The following is a 19,777-nucleotide window of genomic DNA, read 5'->3' as shown; positions in this document are numbered from 1 at the left end:
TACTTACAGTCAGAACTCTGTGAGTGACTTAGTTCTCACAGAACTCATGTTCCAAATGACTGTGCCCTGCGGTTTGCTCAGGTTTTGGACGTTCACAAGAGGGTAGATAACCAAAGAGACTACAGCGAGGTGGAAAATAAAGGGATGGTGGTCACCAAACCGCTTTGGTGGAATACTCGGATTTTCATCGAGTTAAGGTACTCAGTGAACTGAAAAATTATTTTTGCAGTCAAACTTGCAAGTCTCTAATGAAAGCATCATGAAGAGAACAGGAGTCCAAAGCAGGAGGAGAAAATGAGGTTGGCCAAGGCTTAGTATGTCAGGAGCCATTGAGAGCAGCCCAGCAATAGCAGCTGGAGCTTTTTTCCTTCTTGGTGGCTGAGAGGAAGGTACTGGTAATAGTGGAAGCAGGGAGAAAACAACTTTTAAAGTGGGATTTATTATCTCTTGGTTCTTATTTCAGAGCAAAAGTAATCTGAACCCGGATGCCAAGGAATTTATTCCAGGAGTGAAGTACTGAGCTGACAGAAAGCTTTGAGGAGAACCTGTATGTCCCCACACCTGGGGACAGTGCTGCACAAAGAGGCGGAGCTGAAGAAGGGGGTGGGGCGGGCTAGGGGTGCACAGTGGGGAAGGGGGATAGTGGTTTAACTTGACACTGTGACTGGAGTAACTAATGAGCTCAGTCTTACTCTACAAGCCTCTGAGTCTCTGAGTATTTCTCTTTTGTTCTACTGACTTTGGTTTGGAGCAGTTTCCTATTATTATTATTATTATTATTATTATTATTAGTTTTTTGAGTTAAGGAAATTGCAGTCTTTTTTCCCCTTCATCAGGAATGTTCTGCTGTGTGTGTTTAAACAAAATAAGCTGACCAAGAAAATCTGGGTGTTTAAGAATGCCCTTCTCAACCTATTGTGCACTTACCAAGGGCAGTGAACACTTGGAGAACTATTTATCGAGTCTGTTAAGCTGCATGACAAGAGGGACGAATGGAAGAAGGAGGTGTTGCAAATCAGGGTTCACAGCCCAGCTCCCCTGACCCCCCGGGGCTTTCCTGTGATGAAGCAGATTACCATGGCCCGCCAAGCCCACGTGTCCTTGCCTGGAACCCCATTCAAGAAAACACAGACTTCAGGACTGGTTTATGGTAATTCTTCTGATGGTTAATGAAGGTTGTAAACCAGCAGGGGAGGACTGTGCCAGTGATTGTCATTTGGGTCACTCAGTCAACCTTGAATCCTGTTAATTGTGTCTTAAGAGTATTTTGGCAATTTTTTGCCAGCCCCATGAAGACTTGGTCCTCCTGGTATCTTCCCTTAGTAAATTATTCCCAATAATTTTTCCCACATAAACATATTTTTCAGGACACCAGCGAGAAGCTTAGCTCACAATTTGGATGCTTCTCCCCACCTTACAGATTTATGCAAAAGAATTAAAAAAAAAAAAGCCTGGGAGAGTGAGTCTTGCTTGACCCATGTGACCATGTGACCCAGCGGGATAGTTTCAGCAATTATAAAATTTTGCTGTTCCCACATACCCAGCTTTACGAGTTTTCTAGGTTGGGCTCTTTGGGTATATTCCTTTTGTTTTTCCTGACTATAAATCACAGGGGTTTTTTTGTTGATACTCATAAGGGATTAAACTGGGCACCAGAAGCGCCTTCGTGTGATAAAGATGTAGGTGGCAGAGTCAGGTCTAAAGGAGAACGTGTGTAGTCCCGGCCGTCCTCCTAGGATGAGGACTTGCAGAGGCCTGAGGGGGACACAGCAGCTTCTGTATGACTGCTACTGTGTTGTGTGACAGGCCTATCAGGAAAAGGCCACGTAATGAAATAAAGTCTGTGTAAATTCAGTATGTGGATATGGGACAGAGGTTGGAAGGAAAGGACCAGTGTCTAGAAAGCTTAGTAATTTCTCCCTTTTCTTAGGTGCTCCCCTTGTTGACTTTCTGAACAGCAACAGGCTAATGTCAGATTTAAAATACGAACCCACATCTTTTCCTCATTTGAGTCTATAGGATGGCATCATTTAAAGAATGGCCTTCCCCGTTAGGGTCACGTGTCAGGAGAGTAGCGTAAGGAGCTTGTATTGCCAGGCGTGCACATTAATACCCAAAGGCCCAAAGCCTCTACCTCAAGAGAATGGAACACTTAACTCGTTTCCAGGGACGGCTGTGAATAAAGAACCCTCTTTATTGCAGCTTCAGCTTTCAACTGGGGTCGTTGCCTCTAATAGGGAGAGGGCCTTGGAAGTGCAGGAAAAGAGAGGTCTGTGTGCCCCAGGGCTCCGTTTCCTCCTTCAGTCTCCATTACCTTGTCCAAGCTCAGAGTCCTGAAGGCTGCCGGCAATATATTGAGACTGCAGAAAGAGCCATTTTCTAGAGCGTGGGCTTCTCCCTCAGAAAGAAACAATGGATTCTAGTGTGGCTCCCAGTCTGGAAAGTCCTGTAGGGATCCGGATGGAGCCGTTTCTTCATTCTGAAGAAGCTTGCTGTCCTGACCAGGATGGCTGAGATGTTGGGAGCAGTGCAAAGGGCTTGTCTGTCTGCTGTGGGGTTCTGTTTTGGATGTCGGACTTCAGCACCGTTTCACAAGGCAGATTTGGTCGGGAGTAAGAGAGCTTCCTGCCAGATGAGCAGTGGAACCTGAGGGCTGGACTTTCCAGTCCCATTCAGACACGAGAGTCTGCGGACTCCCGGAGCAGGAAGCGGCTAGCAGCACGACCCTGTTCTTAGCGAGTCGGCTTGTGCTGCAGTTTCTCTCCATAGCCCAGCTCTTTTCTCCGTCTTTTCCCCACTTTCCTTTCCTCGTAGGAACCGATCTGGGCGCATGCCCGCCTGCACCTTGACCGGCGAGGCAGGTATTTATAAGTTGATATTTTGACGTTGAATTTGAGCCACTAACTCTGTTTAAACTTGTTCCATCGGCAACTGGAAGCTTGAGAATGTGTAGAGCAATGATGGAGTGTGTGTTTGCAGCGAGTGCCAGTTCTGGCTGGGCCCGGTGTGAGCTCATCCGTGACTGGTTTCTGAGTTTTGTGATTGTTGGACTCTAAAACTCCGAGGTGAAAATTATTTTATCTCTTGGCTCTTCAAGAAAAAAAAACAAGTCAAGGAAATGCCTTTTCAGTTTCTCCAGGTCTTTGAACGACAGCAAAGAACTTGACAGCTACCGCCCAGGCCTGAGCACCTGCAGCTGTGGGGCTCTGCGCGTTCCGACTGCGGCAGCAGACTCCTGGGGTGCTGGGGTCGAGTATGGTCAAACCAAAACAGATTGTAAGGCAGGGGCTGGACTTTTGCAGCACCTTTAGTTTTCAAAGTCAAAACAGCTGGAGTCTCTAAGGTTATAATGCTAACTATGGCTTTAAAAAAATGCTTTTAGTAAACTACTAAGCAGGATTTTTTAGATTGTGTATTGTCCTAGTGTCAGTTTTGTCTTGATTTTGGAGAGGCTAGGGAGTAAAGAGGTCATTACAATACTCTGGCAATTATACGTCAGAGAGGAAAGTTGTGTGAAGGAGCTAAAGGAAACCGTGGACTGAATCCTCTCGTGTTAGTGCGGCTGCAGACCCGGTGTAGAAACATCAGGTGCCCCAGAATCGATCCTGATGTGATCAGAGAGGACAGGTGTTCTTCGATAAGGGTCCCAGCATCAAGGTTATTAATGGTTCTTGGTTTAGGTGACGTTTAGGTATGGGGACGAGCACATACCTCACAAATTTGACCAAGATTTGGGGATGGCCGCCTACTGGGGAAGACTGTGTATCCCAGCCCCTCTCCCAGGACATGATGCATTCGTTTGGGAAATGAGTGGAGAAAACAGGAGGACTGACCCAGTTCTGGTGGGCATTGGGAAACTCTAAGCTATTTACTAGAAAATAGTACAGTGTTTTCCTGTGTAACTCGACACTAAGTGATAATCCTGCCGTATTGATTGAGCCTTCAGAAATGTTTAATGCAGGGATTTTTTTTTAAAACAACTTTATTGAGGCATATTTTACATATAAAATTCACCCATTTCAAGTGTACATTTCAGTTATTTTAGTAAGTTTCCTGAATGGTGAGGCCATAACCATACTCAGTTTTAGATGTTTTTCATCCCACCCCATGAGATCCTTCATGTCCATTTACATGATAATCCTGTTCCCAGCTCTGGGCAACCACTTATCTTTCTGTCTCTACAAATTTGCCTTTTCTGGGCATCATATCAATGGAATCCTACAAACTGTGGTCTCTTGTAGCTAGCTTTTTCCCTTAGCATATTTTTGAGTTTCATCCATGAGGCCTAACTTGTGTTGGTAGTTTGTTCTTTTAGAGCACTCAGTAGTATTCCATTGATGGATATGCCACATTTTGTCAGCAGGGAATCTTGTAAACTTGGATTTCAGCCTCCTGTGGTCTAAATAGAACCCTCGGAGCACAGGACTCCTGGGCAAGCTGCTGCGCGTAGCACGTGAACTGCTTATCAGAACCAGCTTTGCCATCAGGACCTCCACACGAGGAGCCTAAACTGCTGCAGAAATTTTTATAACTTTGCAACTTTTTTATAAGGAACTTTTGTGCTGTCTACACATCAGGACTTTTGAAGCATCTGATAATTTAATGAATGTGTTTTGAGTGGACACAAAAGCAAAACCATCTGTACTCTGTTGGATATTTTATCCTTCCGAACTGGATGGAGGGGAATCGCCGAACTTTGAATACAGTATTGTCTGCGTTACAAAGTTGAATGTGTATTAAAGATTGTGCTGCCTTTGTTGGATGGATCTGGAGAGAACGACAGCCAGCAGAGGAGGTCGAGAGGAGAAAGGGAATGCAGCCTGAGGAACGAGAAGCCCCTGGGGGTCTGTGCGTGGCTTACCCGTTCGCTGGTGTGGATGGCAGAGTGCAGATGGGTGCCCCGCAGCAGCTTCGCACCTCCAGCGGGCCTACGTCTTGACTTTCACCTTTGATCCCTGTTTCACAAGTGTTTAAGAGCTGTTTTTGTTCCTTTTCTCTCCTCTAAGTACACATTATGTGGTAGTTATTAATATGTCTTTGGGGGAGGGGCAGGGCTTTAAAATCGAAGAAAATGATTTTCATAAAAATATCAAAAATGGGGAAAAAGTTACTTTTTAAAAATTTTGCTATACAAACCAAATGGCAGCTGTGGAAAAATCTCAATAAAACGAGAGTAAAATGCATTTACTTGCCGGCAGTCGTACTGTTTTTCCTAAGGCTGGGTGATTATATATCATCGTACAGGGAATGTATGTGTGGTGTGTATTTGTGAGAGATAAAAAAAAATGATTTATTTATTTGGGGGGGGCAGAGGGAGAGAGGGAGAGAGAATCTCAAGCAGACTCCCTGCTGAGCGCAGAGCCCAACACAGGGCTTGATCTCACAACCCAGAGATCATGACCTGAGCCAAAAGCAAGAGACACTTAACCGACTGGGCCACCCAGGTGCCCCTTGTGAGATTTCTGTCTTAAGATGGACCATGGTTTCAGCTGCATCATCTTCCATTCTAAATACTGTTACAAAGGAGCAAAAGCATTGGATTTGGAAGTCGCAGACCTGAGTGAATCCCACCTCCAGCACTTTCAGTGCCTCCAGCCTGCGCCTCACTTTATAAAGACGCGACACCTCCCTCCTAGGACTGCTGTGAAAATTAGACTGAATTTAATTTCAAAATACTGCCTGGCACAGGGAAGGTGCTTAATACATAGAGGCAGTAATGTGCACAGTAATGTGTACAGCTTTGAACAAAGGTGGTAACAGGAAATCCTTGGACTGAAAAGGAAATTGGATAGCTGTTATCTTCCTGCCTCAGGGGAAAGCTGACTCCGATCTAGAAAACAAGTAAAGGTTCTGAATCTGCCTTTCAACTACTCAAGTTTGAGAGCCTGCTAGGGACCAAGCACTGTCTGTTCTAGGTACCCGGGCTAGTGGGTTAACAAGCAGACATTGTCCGTTCTGTTGTGGGGGTGTTTGGTAATTCACAGTTATTCAGTTCACACCTAGCTTGAACCTCCCAGTGATTCTCCGAGGGGCTGTATCATGTGGCAAAAGATCATGGGACCAGACCATGGCCTCTGGGTTTTGAGTGCAGTTATTTCTTTGTTGCCTTCCTAAAACTGGGGTGGGGGTGGGGGGGTGGGAAGATCTGAGCAGACTTGCCTGTGTATAGCTTCCTGAGATACTATAGTTACGTATACACAGGGCCTGAGCTATTCACATCCTTGAAGATGTGAATGTTATATTCATTCATTTAAAACATTTCATTAAACTTACTTGAAGTAGAATACATTACAGAAAAGCAGATACTGTAAACATGCAGTTCCATAAATTCTTAACAACTTCTCAGTTGGTACAAGGGGTAAGGGTGTACTCATTTTTAATCCTCAGAGCACCCATCAGCCAGCCATAAGACATTCAGTGTTTGCTGAATGAACGTGACAGAGGAGGCTGTGCCGGTCATGAAATCGCACAGGTAGGTTAAAGCAGCACTGGCTTCATTTGAGTCCAGTTCTTGTTCTAAGCTCTTGCCTTGTCACAAGGCTGTTACAGGCTCATCTCCAAGGCCTTGATAGTATGGAATCCTATTAATCGCTCCTGTTATTAAGGAAGGAGATTGCAAGTTTAAATGTAAGGGAGGGAAACTCATCAAAAATGACTTATGACTTTCTGCCCTGCAACCTCTGGTAACAGAGCCTTACTAACTGGAAAATAAGGCACTTCGTCACATCTCTGGCTAAAGGATCTAGGAACACATTGGACCTTGTATACACTTTAATATTGTCTTTTTTTTTTTAAGATTTATTATGAGAGAGAAAGAGCGTGCATACAATATGGGGGAGGGGCAGAGGGAGAGAGAGAATCCCAGGCTGACTCCCAGCTGAGCGTGAAGCCCGGATGCAGGGCTCTCAATCCCATAACCCTGGGATCATGACCCGAACCGAAATCACAAGTTGGGACTCTCAACCAACTGAGTCACCCAGACGCCCATTGCCTTTATTTTTTTCAACTAACATTTATTCAATATTTATGTACTAAGACTAACAAAATCAGTCAAGATGTGCTCCTTACTTGGCTCTCCCACTGGAATAGTAGAGCCTAGACAATGGTTTAACGAAGAGAGATGGCCATATTCTTGAAGAATATAAACTCTCCACCAGTGAGAGTCTAGATTCTAAACCCAAAATACTGCTTGTTCCTGGTCCCAAGAGCATGTAAAAAAACTTCTCCAGGGGTGCCTGGGTGGCGCAGTCGTGTTAGGTGCCCAACTCTTGGTTTTGGCTCAGGTTGTGATCTCAGGGTCATGAGACCAAGCCCCACATCGGGCCCTGAGCTCAGCATGAAGTCCGCTTGAGATTCTCTCTCCCTCTGCCCCTCCCGCTCGTGCGCTAAAATAAATCAATCTTAAAAACACACATACACAACTCCAAAGCTCCCTGCACATTAGTAAGTGTTCTTTGAACTGTAAGATATAGCAAAGACACCTCCTCTCTTTCTCCTCTTTGCAAGCTTTTTATCAGATGTATGGGACTTGCTGAAAGCTGGCTCCTAGTGGTTTAGACCACAGGAGATGTGAAGATGGCTGCCTGTCTCCTGAGAAGGAATTTGGCTTGAGTTCTTATTGCTCAAAACCCCGGCTTGTGTTGGGCTAGGGTGATGGGAGGAGAGCCACTGCCACTCTGTTCTACACTGTGAAAGCAGTGTCACTTGACCTGAGAAACAAGTATCCAAGACCTCTTCAAGGGCTTAATCAGCACTCAAAAGCTATAGGGTAGAGCTCTCTCAAGTGCAGATCCTGGACCTCTGCAGCACAAATCACCCAAGGTATTTGGTAGGAATGAACATTCCCACCTCTTCCTTGACCTACTGAATCAGACACCTCATGGAGGAGGAAGACAAAAATCTTAGTTGAAAACAAGATCTCGAATGACTGACGCACATGTTCCATGCCTTCTAACAGCTTTCACTCTGAACGCCCGTAGAGACAGCCACTGGGGATCAAGATCTGTCTTCAGTTCACCAAGCACCATGCGCCGCCCAACAGGAAGCTTTGGGCTTGATTAAACTAACAGTATCCAGAGGACAGGAATCATGTTTGCTCTTCACTGATGTTCATCATTCGTGTCACACAACAAATGCAAAATGTCATATTATAACCAGAGCCAGGCTAGAAGTCACGAGGAGTAAGTAGGCCACCTTGTGTCTAACTGGCCTTCTTAGATCTCAGCCATCTTCATAACCTCTCAAGAACTCTTTCATAGGGGAAAAACTGCAAAATGTGCTGTTTACCTCTAAGTACCAAATCCAGTGAGGTAGTTCTCCCAGACCAGAATGGTACCATCTCCTAAATCCTACTGGGACTATCAGGAGAGGGTGTTAAGTGTCTGAGGTTACGGCCACAGAGAACACTTAGTTCCAGCACAAATGGCTGGGTAGGAATCATTACTCACTTGGACAGGAGAAACTGAGATCACAGTTACCTGGCAGAGCACGGCATTTAAGTATGCTAATGTTGGGGGGCATGGGGAGGGATAGCACACATGAATTATCTGCCAAACTGTATGGTGAGCAGATTGCAAACCACAGGCCAAGCACCTGGGCACGGGGCTTTAAATTCTAGACTACAGCCATTCCTGAGCTCTCTGGGATACCTGCTGGCAGGTGCACTGAGGATCCACACAGCAAGTGTGCTTGGTAACACGATCTAATTGGGGAGTGGATAAAGTGCATTTATTCTCTTTTAGATGTGTTTTTCTTTAAAAAAAAAAAAAAAAAAAGGAAAAAAGCCTCCTTTCCGGCACCCAGTGTCCACTGGGCTTGGAGGGGTGGAGCCAGGGCCAGCCCCCTAGGAGAAGGTGTAGGAGTAGAAGGCAACGGCATTGGCAGAGTAGTCCATGGGGAGGAGGTGCCCGATGTGCCTGGCCCCAAGGCTGGCCCCACCCAGGGCAGAGGAGTGTTGCAGCTTCATCAGGGTGAAGCTGGAGAAGGAGTTCTGGGCCTGCAGCTCTCGGCCCTGGGTCAGCGCCAGAAGGAAACCTGAAGGGAAAGAGGGCAGAGGGCGAAGGTGAGAGTAGACCAGCACCCTGTGGTCGAGACCAGGAGAAGGTGGGACAAAGACAGGGAGGGAAAGGAGAGGCCCAAGCCCTGAGGCATTCCTGTGCAGGTCCTGCCAACTCCCTAACACGAAGGGCACCGGGACATGAGCCCAGAAAGGGCTGTGGGGTACTGGAGCCTGCAGCCACCGGGCACCCAATGCCGGGACCTCCAAGGAAGCAGTGGGGCCCTCCAACTACTTTAGGATGTCTAATGATAGCACACAGCTACCTGAACCAACGCTGCAAGGGCAAAGAAGACACCTTTTCTCCTTCTGGCTGCAACTGTGTTGACTAGAGATGTCACCACATGCAGGTGAGAAGCTCTCATTTCAACGGAGTTCTTTCTCCAATTTTTAAGAAGTGGTGCATAGCTAATAAATTCTTGAAAAAGAATATCTTTTTAAGAGTTCAAGGAAGCTGAGTGAGACACAGTAAAAGGGTTCCCTGGCAGACTGAAGGCAGAGGGCTGTGGCCTGTCTAGGCCTCAGGGCCCAGGTCCCAAGTCTTCCCCGGGGCAGGCAGCTTTCCCGGGTACCCCCCCTCCACCGCCCACCCCAGGCTCACCTTCCCTCAGCAGCTCCCAGCTCTTCCACACAGAGCCCACACACAGGATGGGGAGGCCCATCTTCCCCTGGAACAAGACCTGGCAGAGAGCAGAAGTGGACATTGGGGGCGACCAAACCTCTCCAGCGCTGAAGTAGGTACTTTCTTAAGACCAGCCCACCCGATCCCTGTTACTCTCCCTCTAGCCAAGGTAGATTGAAGAAAAGGGAGAATCATAAAGCCAAGGGAGAGAACGGAAAGGAAAAAGGGTGAAGCAACAATACAGAGGAAGGAAAGAGAAGGGAGGAAGTGGATGGAAACATGTACAATGTTAAAGCAATTTACTCTATATAAATACAGGCTGCGGGCCAGCCACAGAGGCAAGGCACTGGACCCAAGAACTTTTCTGTGTTAGAGACTTTATACAGAGTTTTTCTCACACCCTAAGTTCATTTAAAACTGTGCCCCCTTTACAGAGTTTGATGGGAGAGTCTCATCCCTGACGGGAAAGAGCCAAATCTGGCCCAGCAGCATCCAGGTTTCCTTTCCCACCTCGACTCACCGGGTCAATCTCAGGCAACACTGCCACCACGTGTCTGCCCAGCATCTCCCCAGCCTTCCTGAAGATAAACCGGGAGAGGGCATCTCCCTGCTGGGCACCTGCGGGGTGGGGGGAGGGTAGTTGGTGAGTACCTAGGGAGCTGCCTGTCCTCTGTTGCAGGGTAGAAACAGGAGGAGCACCTATAGCTAGGAAAGGTCCAAATTAGGAATGGATGCCCACCTCAAGCCCCCAAAGCGGTCTCTCATCCTTACTGCCCCACTCCCACCAGGTACTCCCGGCTGAGGAGGGATGTCCTGAGCCGAGGTGGCTCACTCCAGGCGCAGGAGAGCGGCCGTCCCCACTAGAGAAGCACAGTGGCATCTGGTCTGTACTCCAGCTTACACGGGGTGACCGAGTCTGTTCCTGAAGGTCTCCCACCTCTGGGGACCCTACTTGAGCAGCTGGCGGGTGCTCCTGCCCCACCCCCCAACCAACAGTCTGCTGTCGGTCCGCCCCTCCCTAGCTCTGCTCTGAAAGGGCCTCAGTCCAGCAAGATCTAAGAGGGGCCTCCAAACGAAGGGAGTATGAACCTTATAGTGGAGAAACAGCACTGTGCAGACAAGCAAGCCCTACGGTTTAGCTTCTCCTGACCCCCAACCCACCACGCCGAACCTCTCTATGATCTCCTAGCTCTTCGGGTATCATTAGTTTGTTTTTTTATCTTTTTTAATTACAGATTTGCCCAAAGGACAATTGCTTCAGAAATTTCTCAGAAACAGACATACAGCCTGCACGAGCCACGACAACTGTCAAGAAGAGAAACATAGATAATAGGAAGCAATTGTCAATACAACTCACATGTCCTTCTGGCCCCTGCCCAAGGCCTACCAGTCCCAAGGTACAAAGAACTGAAGTCACTTGGTCAAAGGGAAATTAGCTTCCAGTTCCCATATGAACCCCACTCCATCCCCCAATTAGGGAAGTCTTTGGGGGAACAAAACCAAATAAAACCCTGCCCTCCCCCCCCGCCCCACCATACCTTCTGCAATTTTCTGGCAAAACCCAGCAAACTGGCATTTATCAAAGTCCCTATACAGGTGGGTGAGGATTCCTAGCCGATCGGGCACCTGAGAGACAGAAAGTGCACAGTCATCAGAAGCAAAGGAAAATGTGCAGTCTGCCCACCCAAGTTGATCTTCCTGATGTCTCTGTTTGAAAAGCTGGAATAATGTTTGTTTTTTTAAGTTCTAGAGAACACAAGGATTTGAGACTTCTCATTTGAGGGAAGTTCTTCGTTTTCCCCACATGGATTCCATCACTCCTTACAAATTAGCTTGGATACACACAGCACAGAGCACAGATCTATATGCACCAAAGTGCGTTCTGCAGTTCTCTGAGGTGCTCCTGAAAAGATTTCTTTGGCAAAAAGAATCTAAGGACTACTGCACATTGCGGCTCTCAGGGTCACAGTGTGAACTAGCAAATTAAAGGCCCTGTGTAAATTTATTTCAGAAATCTATTCATTTCTCCCAAACTCCTCTGACCATAGAAGTTCCTTCTCTCACCCTAACAAACGGCCTCTGCAGGAACTGAGGGATGGGCGCTTCCCCAGAGTACACACTAAAATGGGAGAAGGGGGGCTACAATGTGAGCACCTACAGCCATACAGTAAGCATGTTCCACACACGATCTCATTTAATCCTTGTAGTGACTTTGTGAGAATGACTAAAGGCTAAAAGAGGGTGTGGCAGACCTACTAGCGGGGTTTAGAACCAATCTGTTGGGTCAAGGTAGCTTAACTGCACCTTCCACAGCAGCCGCTATCAAAAGTGATTTCTCTTCCTGGTCCCTCCCGCTTCCTCACCTTGGCCCTGGCCAGAGTTTCTCTGTAATCAATTAATCCCCGAACCTTGAAAATACAGGTCCTACCTTCCAGCATCTCTAATCTCCTTCCTTGAGCCCGTCCCCAGCTCATGTCAGTGGCTCCCATGCAGAGAGGTCTATCGAATAGACTTATCTTCCTTCTCCTCTCCCCTTTTACCTCGGGTTCAGCTAAAAACAGCTGCTTCCTAGTCCACTACAAATAAGCATGGCCCAGACAGAGGACAACCCTGGGTAGGAGGTTATACCTCCCCCAAGAACTCTCCCTGCCCACCTCTTTTATTTTTTTTAATTAAAAGATTTTATTTATTTCAGACAGAGAGAGAGAGAGAGAGAGCACGAGTGGGGGAAAGGGGCAGAGAGAGAAGCAGGCTTCCCACGGAGCAGGGAGCCCAATGCAGGGGCTCGATCCCAGAACCCTGGGATCATGACCTGAGCCAAAGGCAGACATCTATCCAACTGAGCCACCCAGGCACCCACCGTGCCCACCTCTGTCACAGGCTCTCCTCCCTGACCCATGCAGGCCAGAAGCAGCTCACTGACACACCTGTTCAACCTTCCCCTGCTGTCTCTGAGTACACCACCTCCTGATCTCACCCCGCACTTCTCACTCCAGCCTGAAATGGCATCTACCTTCATCCCCCAGCAGGGCCTAGCTGCCCAAGAATGAATTCTAGCTAACCACCTGTCCCCAGCCTGCCCACTCCTCACGCCTGACATCCTCTTGGTATGTATCACCCCCATCACTATGAATCCTATCCTCACCTGGAACTTCTCCATCCTCCAGCTCTGACCCACATTCACCCTGCCTTCCCTTCGGCTCACCCAGTTCTTCTCCTACATTCACTGCTGCTCAGTATCCCACTGCCCCATCCCAGGTGGGCATGTTTACCAGAGGCAGGGGAAGTACCTGGAAGTAGCTGAACATCGCCTGTTTGATGTAGCCAATGTCATGAGGAGCCGCCTCTAGGTTGTCGATAGAGTCGAACACTGTTTTCACTGCTCGGTGTGCGATCCAGTAGGCTGTGGAGGGCAGAGGGGGCTAAGAAGATGGGGTAGTCTCCCTGAGTTCACAGGTTAATGACCAGCTTCGGTATTACAGCAAATTAGGTGCCCCAATTTCGACTGTATCTGACAACCCACAGAGGAAAAGCTAGGGGGGAGACAAGAGGTGAGGCTGGGTCACGCCAGCTCCTACCTGCAAATAAAGACAAGGTCAGTCAGCTGTGACAAAGACCACTGCGGTCACTGCCATGAGCTGGCCCCCAAGGCCCCTATGAAAAGGTGTACCTGCTACCTATAAAGAGGTCATGCAGGAGGAGTTTCTATACCCCTTTCCTATTAGCAGACTGGCATCTACGGCCGTAACCTTCACAGTGTTAATTCCTCCCCAAGGACTCCAAAAGTCAACACAGGTGGGCAACAACTATTACGCTGAGGCGTGAGTCTGAAGCTGGATCCGAATCACTGCTGCAGAGACCAAGGGCAGCCACTAGTCCGCCATCTGCACCTCTGTGTTCTCTAAGCCATTATCCTGGACGCAGAGCAACTTTTCAGGAGCTGTCCCCAGAGAGCCCCAAGGGGTTGGTGGCCAAGGGCAGCGGAGAGGAAGATGGGGAGCGGCAGGAAGGGAAGGGTCCAGGGCCCTAAGCCTCAGAGCCAGGCCCAGCTGCCATGAACTCACCTGAGCCCTCGTCCCCCATCATGTGGCCCCAGCCGCCACAGCCGCTCTCAGAGCCGTCGGGGTTGATGAGCCTGCAGTTGGAACCTGTCCCAGAGATGAGCACGATCCCACCTGGGGAAAGGGCACGGGAGGCTCAGTGTGGCCAAGGCCCTGCACGGAGCACACAGCTTCTGACTGAGTAAAGAGGATAGAAACCAGCCCCGGGATCACCACCCCGTCTTGTAGAGAAAACTGAGCCCAGCTAGTTTCCCGCCTGAAAGTGGAGGGCCTGCGTCTCAAAGAAGCTCCAATCTACACAGAGCCCTTCTCTGGGAGACGAAGAGGAACACGAGCCTGCCTCCTTGCCCACCTAAGTGACTACCTGCCTTACTGCGTACCTATTATGAGCCAGGGATTGTGCCAGACCCTGTTCACACAGTGATACTCATTCAACATCCTAAACCACCTTTGTGACTATGACTGCCTCCATTTTATAGAGGAGAGAATTGAAACTCAAGAGTTCCATAACTTCTCCAAGACGGTACTGCTGACAAAATAGGAGCGGAGATTCAAATGCCAATCTCAGGATACGAAGGCCTTTTCCACTAGCACAGAGCTCTACCCGTCTTCTTCTTAGCCCTCAACTGCTCTCCCAGGCAGCCTCCTCACTGCATGGCCTCTGGAGTGGAGGCTCAGGTCTGACCGAGATACCGTTCTGCCCTCGCACCTCCTGTCTGGTCCTTGCTCTGGCAGGGACTTAAGCCAATAAAAAGAGCAGGGAGAAGGGGGCGGGGTATGCTGGAGGCTGCCTTCCAGATATTTCGAGACAAGTTCTGCCAGCTGTAACTAAGGGGCTTTCCCAAGAAAACCAGTTCTCAACCTCACCCCGCCCTCCTCCTCCTCACCATCCTGTGTTGCTGTGGCGATGGAGCCCGCGGCGTCGGTGGTGATTAAGTAGCTTTCACTCAGGTGGGGAAATCGGTCCCTCAGCAACTCCGTCAGGATCCTCAGTGCGTCCTCCTGCACCCCACCGCTCAGGGACAGGCCCTAGGCCGCGTGGGATGTGAGCGAGTGGGCAGGGCCCCAGACCCAGCTCCTTTCTCCAGCCCTTCCCTCCACATCTGGGCATAGCCTGCTTATCCAGCCCCAGTCCTCCTTCTGCGCCACCCAATGACCCACCAGGAGGCTGCTGGCTGCGAGAAGAACCTGGTCTGGGAATGAACCCAGAGAGGGGATTCAATAATGCCAGGTTTGGAGGGTGGGAGGGTCAGCAGTGCCCTCAACGGAAAAGTCAGGCAGAAGAGCAAGCGGAGGAGGTGGGCTTGGTGTGGAATACAGGGGGCTTCCCTGTGCCTGCAGAACCTCTCACTGAGGCTACGGCCAGGGGTAGTCGGAGCTACAGCAGCTTGAGAGAAACGTCTGAGCGGAGACTCACAGCTGACGTTTAACAAGTGCTTATAGGTCAGGCTCTACGCTACGCACTTTGGGATGTACCACATCATTATTCTTTCCCAACAATTGAGGTAGCTACCGTTACTTGCATTTCCCAAATGAGACAGAGGCTTAGAGGAGTTAAGTAGCCTGCTAAGGGTCTCGCAGATGTTGAGTGACAAAACTGGGATTCAAACCAGGGTCTCAATGGCTCTCCAAAGCCCTGGGCTCTTCCCATCCTTGTGGCTTGTAGGTGACAACTGAAGCCATTAGAATCGGTGAGAATATATGTTTCTAGACCAGAGACTAAGCCCCCAAGGCCTTTCACTCTGCAGTCATCAGACTCCTCTAGTCAAAATGGCTGTGTTTCTGCACCTTAATTCCCAGGCTCTACCCCAGACTCACCAAGCTTCGTAGAGGGATCAGAGGATCCACCCCTGCTTCCAGTTTGGCCCTGTTCACCATCTCGTTGATCCTCTCCACACACTTGTCTGTCCCGATTAGCTGGCCCCAATCAAGGGAAGGAGGAGTTACACAGGCTTGCATGACCTGTGTTGCCCCAATAGGCTGCTATACTCGGACCCAGCCACCATCTTAATGGGAGTTACAGAGAATAAAACCACAACCAAACCCACTGGTCCCTCAGTGGGGTCTTTACCCAGTGGTTTGTGCTGAGTCCATCTGCTTCTGCCAGGATCTGCCCATCCTCTGAGAGTAAAAGGACCTTGGACCGTGAGCCTCCCCTACAGAACACAAGGGGGCACTCAGCCTTGCTCAGACAAACCTGCCGGGACAGCTAAGCTTGTGCAGTCCTTGTCACAAGCAGAGCCCAGGGCCATGGTGACAGCTCTGGCAAACCCAATTCCCATTCCCAAGCCCACTTCTGCGGTCTGGTTTGATGTGCTACCGGACTGAAATGTTGCTACTGCTCAGCTTCCCTCGGGGATGTCCTACGTACCTTGCAAAGACCCTACTTCTCTATCACCTAGCCCTTGAAACCCCTGACGCATGGCCTACCGCTACAGCTCCATTAGTTAAACCACATCAGTGCCCCCACAACTCGGAAAGATTCTGGTAAGAGTGTTTGTTTTTCCGTCTGCCTCTCACTGCACTACAAGCTCCCGATCCTTTATCCATCCTCATGCCTGGCACGGGCCAACACTCAGTAAATGTGACTAAAGGGAGTGGCACATGTCTCTGCTTCTTTCACAATAGCTAAAGGCTGCCTTTCAAGATCCAGTTCCAGCCACCAAGCTCTTCAAGACACCCTTGGGAGAAACACTGACCAGAGGGCAGACAGAGTTTATACCTACTTAAGCAACCAAATGGTGAAATGCTTATTAGTGGGGGAAATGGTAGTTTGGAGGGAGGTCTGTGGTGTGTGATGTATGTTTCTTCATTGATCAGAACTCTTGGGAATATCAAAAGAGAACACTAAAGACCTGCTGATCAAACTCAAAGATGACAAGAAGTTTCAAGGGGTAGTTAATGCACGAGGCAACAGATTCAATGTCCGTAAGCATCTCTTGACAACCTAGAAAAATAGGTCCTATCTTACACATGAATATAACAGGGATGAGCGCAAGCTCCTGTACTGATTTTTAAAAAGTGCAATAGACACAGGACGGGGGAGATCAACCTTAACAAAAGAAAAAAGACATGGGGGTCTGTGAGTCAGCGCGGCACACAAGTAATCCCAATCTCAGATTCAAAAGTAAGTGCCTGGGCTGTGACAAAAGCCACCCTCTCTTATGGCCAGATGTGACAGAGAATGACAGAGGGTTCGATCTGGAATGCTGACAAGAACGGGGGTGTCCAGGCATCAGGACAGGCTAGCACTTTGGCAGCTATTCTAGCTACCAGATCCTCTCTGGCAAAGGTCTTTGTCCCCGGCTTCCACCACACTCCCACTCCCCACCCCGAGTCCAGCAACTTCACACCCGACACCTGTTCAGCTGAACTCTCTCCGGGATCCGGAATGAGGAAGAGGAGCTTCTTGATCTACCGGGGAAGGTGGAGTGGGTCGTTCGTGGGAGAGAGGGGTGTGGTTCCGCCGTGAAACATAAAAGACCCCCCGCCCCGGGTGTGGCCGTGCACACGCAGAGTCCCCGCAAGCGCTAGGGCACTGCCGCGCGTGCACACACCCCTCCTCCGCAAGACCCTGCAGCTCAGAAGCCCAAAGTGGCCGGCCCCTAAGGTGGGAGGTCACCAGCCGGCCAGCCTGGCCATAGGCTTCCTTCCTTTCGCCCTCCTGCCGCTTCCAAGCCGCCCCTCCCTGGTTCCCTCCGCTGAGCCACACTCACCCCTCCACACCCCCGTACAGTGCGGCCATGGCCGTGCTGCCGCCGCCGCAGATCCCGCAGTTTCCTTTTCTCCCGCCCGCTCGGCACCGCCCCCCGGTCACGTGAACGCCCGCGCCGTCCAGCTGACTCGCGACAGCGTGTGCGCGGGGCGGGGCGCCGCTAGCCCCAGGCCCGGGCTGGGCGAGACTCCCGGGCTGGGCGAGCGCGGTCCTCAGCGGCTCCTGCGGACTCCGGCCGGACGCTTATCCACCTCCTGGACCCTTCCTCCGGAGATGGATACCGGAGCCCAAGCGGAGCAGCCAGAAATGGGTGTCGGCTCCCACCCACTGGACAATTTCCTGCCCTGCCACACCCCCCAGCGCCCGGAAGTGGCTGACAGCTCCGCCCCCCGCGTGCGCACTGCTTATGAGCCACGTAGACTGAGGGTGACCGGCGCGGAGAGGCGGCCCCGGGCAGTCCGGTGCAAGGGTATTGGGGGGGCACCTTAAAAATGAGGCTGTGCCGGCCGCCTGGGCGGCTCCATAGGTTAAGCGTCTGCCTTCGCCTCAGGTCATGCTCCCCGGGTTCCTTGCTCGGTGGGGAGCTAGCTTCTCCCTCTCCCTCCCGCTTCTCCTGCTTGTGCTCTGTCAAATAAAATCTTTTAAAAAAATTAGACTGCCCAACCCAGCAGCTGCCTGGCCATAGCAAAAGTCATACTTCTGTGTACACAAACACCACGCAGACTTCGCGCTGCACTTGTGCCGAATATGGGTAATCAGCAGTAACTAGAATTGGGCAGGGAAAGGAGAAAAGCCCTGGAGGCTGTCCTTGCAACCAGAGAAGGGGCGGTCAGCTTTTAGCACCCGCTCAATTCAATTCTTTGTGCGGGGTATCCGCGGGGACATAGACTAGAAACCTTTTGTTGCCCTCCAGCCACCATTCCCACTCTGCTTACTTCCATGGGATTGGGAAAAGGGAAAGGGAGCGAGAAGGGGGGTAAATACTAGCCAGGGTCCGGAGCCAGGCGGGGGCTCCTGTGAGCCTCCGTGGGTTGCTCCAGGCTGTTCCGGGCCCACGGTGGGGCAGCTTGTCAGGCCAGGAGTGAGGTCAGCTGCCCTTGGCATCTCTTCAGGAACTTCAGCCTTAGGGACGAGTCCTTCACAGGGCAGTTCTCAAACTGGCCTGGTCCCTGCTCTGCCCGCTCCCCGTCCCTGGAGGTACCTTCTGTCTTATTTTAGAGACACCCTGCACTAGTAGCTTCTTTCCCTGATAGCCAGTTGGGTCTGGTTATGTTTTGGTGTGAACCTTTGGCATATATGTGCTCTTTTAGACTGGAAGAGAGGAGTTATTATCACATGACTTACTTATTTGGGACGCTGAAACACTACAATGTAACCCTCAAGAGTAGGTGAAAAGTAAATCACTACAGTCATAGAAAATATCAGAGAGAGAGGCAGGATTTTTTTTTTTTAATGCCCACCTGTGTCATTTACATCTGCAAAACATCTGAGCTGGAAGGTGCTTAATCCAACACACGTTTTTAGAATAATGGAACTCATAGATTCTGGTGGGCTTAAACTGGGCAGGATTTTTAGAGAGACGATTGTAGGTGGATTTTGAAAGGACTGTGCCTTTTTGCACACTAGGGCAGTGAGCCCTGGGACCTGTATGTATGATAGGTTCCCTTTGTACTGCTTGTTTAGAAAAGGAAGCAAAAGAGAAAGTGCCCAGATTCAAAGACAAGGACTGAGTGCACCATTTACTAGCTTTACTAGCCGAGGACCTTGGGTGAATTATACACAGTCGCTGCTGTGGCTGCTTCTCATCTACAAAATGGAAACGATAAACGTCCACCTACCCAGACTAACACAAGATTTAAATATCATAAGAATTTTGGAAACCTTAAAGTACTACACAGATTGTAACTAATTTTTACTTACGTTACTAAAGACCGTGTGCTGTCCAGCGCAGTAGCCACATGGGACTACTGAACACTTGAAATGTGGCTAGCACACTTGAGATTGTAAAATACAGGATTGCAAAATAAGGTAACAGAGCAGCCTTGAAAACTCCCTGAATGGACAAAATCAGTCTAGTCATACACACAAGGCTTAATTTAGCTTCTTTTGCAAGACTAACTTGACCTGGGTTATTTGCCGCTTAGGCCTCTAGAAATCATAAGCACAACTTGAACTGCTTCCCAAGGTTCATTAGAGGTAACCACTGACCAATTCCCTATCATTTAAGAAAATTTTAAATCTGTAACTGTACAGGCTGCTTTTAGGCAAACGGGCTTGAGCAATGGTATGAAGAAAGGGCCCATAGCGACCACTTGGCTGAATAC

The 19,777-nt window shown here is 49.6% G+C and overlaps 2 protein-coding genes across 6 annotated transcripts in view; one reads left to right on the top strand and one right to left on the bottom strand.

Moving 5' to 3' along the window:
* PAIP2B (poly(A) binding protein interacting protein 2B) overlaps window positions 1–5,183 on the top strand; it is a 31,117-nt gene extending 25,934 nt beyond the window's left edge. The window contains exon 4 of the mRNA XM_006728008.3: window positions 464–5,183. Coding sequence (XP_006728071.1) covers window positions 464–520 — 57 coding nt within the window. The 3' untranslated portion in view covers window positions 521–5,183. The remainder of the gene's footprint in view (window positions 1–463) is intronic.
* A 3,584-nt stretch (window positions 5,184–8,767) lies between these two features.
* Window positions 8,768–17,786, bottom strand: NAGK (N-acetylglucosamine kinase). 5 transcript variants are annotated; one of them, XM_031036379.2, is made up of 11 exons: window positions 17,455–17,780; window positions 17,099–17,152; window positions 15,810–15,894; window positions 15,557–15,655; window positions 14,626–14,767; window positions 13,742–13,852; window positions 12,968–13,080; window positions 11,216–11,303; window positions 10,198–10,295; window positions 9,657–9,735; window positions 8,768–9,033 (listed from the first exon to the last, which is right to left on the bottom strand). In XM_031036379.2, exons 1-11 carry the CDS (start codon window positions 17,481–17,483, stop codon window positions 8,843–8,845), a joined length of 1,089 nt encoding a protein of 362 aa, XP_030892239.1. In that variant the 5' UTR covers window positions 17,484–17,780; the 3' UTR covers window positions 8,768–8,842. The 5 variants fall into 5 exon arrangements, with proteins under 5 accessions (XP_030892239.1, XP_006728072.1, XP_030892246.1 ...); XM_006728009.3 differs by lacking the exon at window positions 17,099–17,152 and having other exon boundaries at window positions 17,455–17,778; XM_031036386.2 differs by lacking the exons at window positions 10,198–10,295; window positions 11,216–11,303 and having other exon boundaries at window positions 17,455–17,786.
* Between the last annotated feature and the right edge of the window lie 1,991 nt (window positions 17,787–19,777).

Source organism: Leptonychotes weddellii, chromosome 10 (genome assembly GCF_054177405.1).
Source record: "Leptonychotes weddellii isolate Sample4059 chromosome 10, ASM5417740v2, whole genome shotgun sequence".
NCBI lineage: Eukaryota > Metazoa > Chordata > Mammalia > Carnivora > Phocidae > Leptonychotes > Leptonychotes weddellii.
The sequence above is the reverse complement of the archived record's forward strand: the minus strand, read 5'-3'. Positions and strand labels throughout refer to the sequence as shown.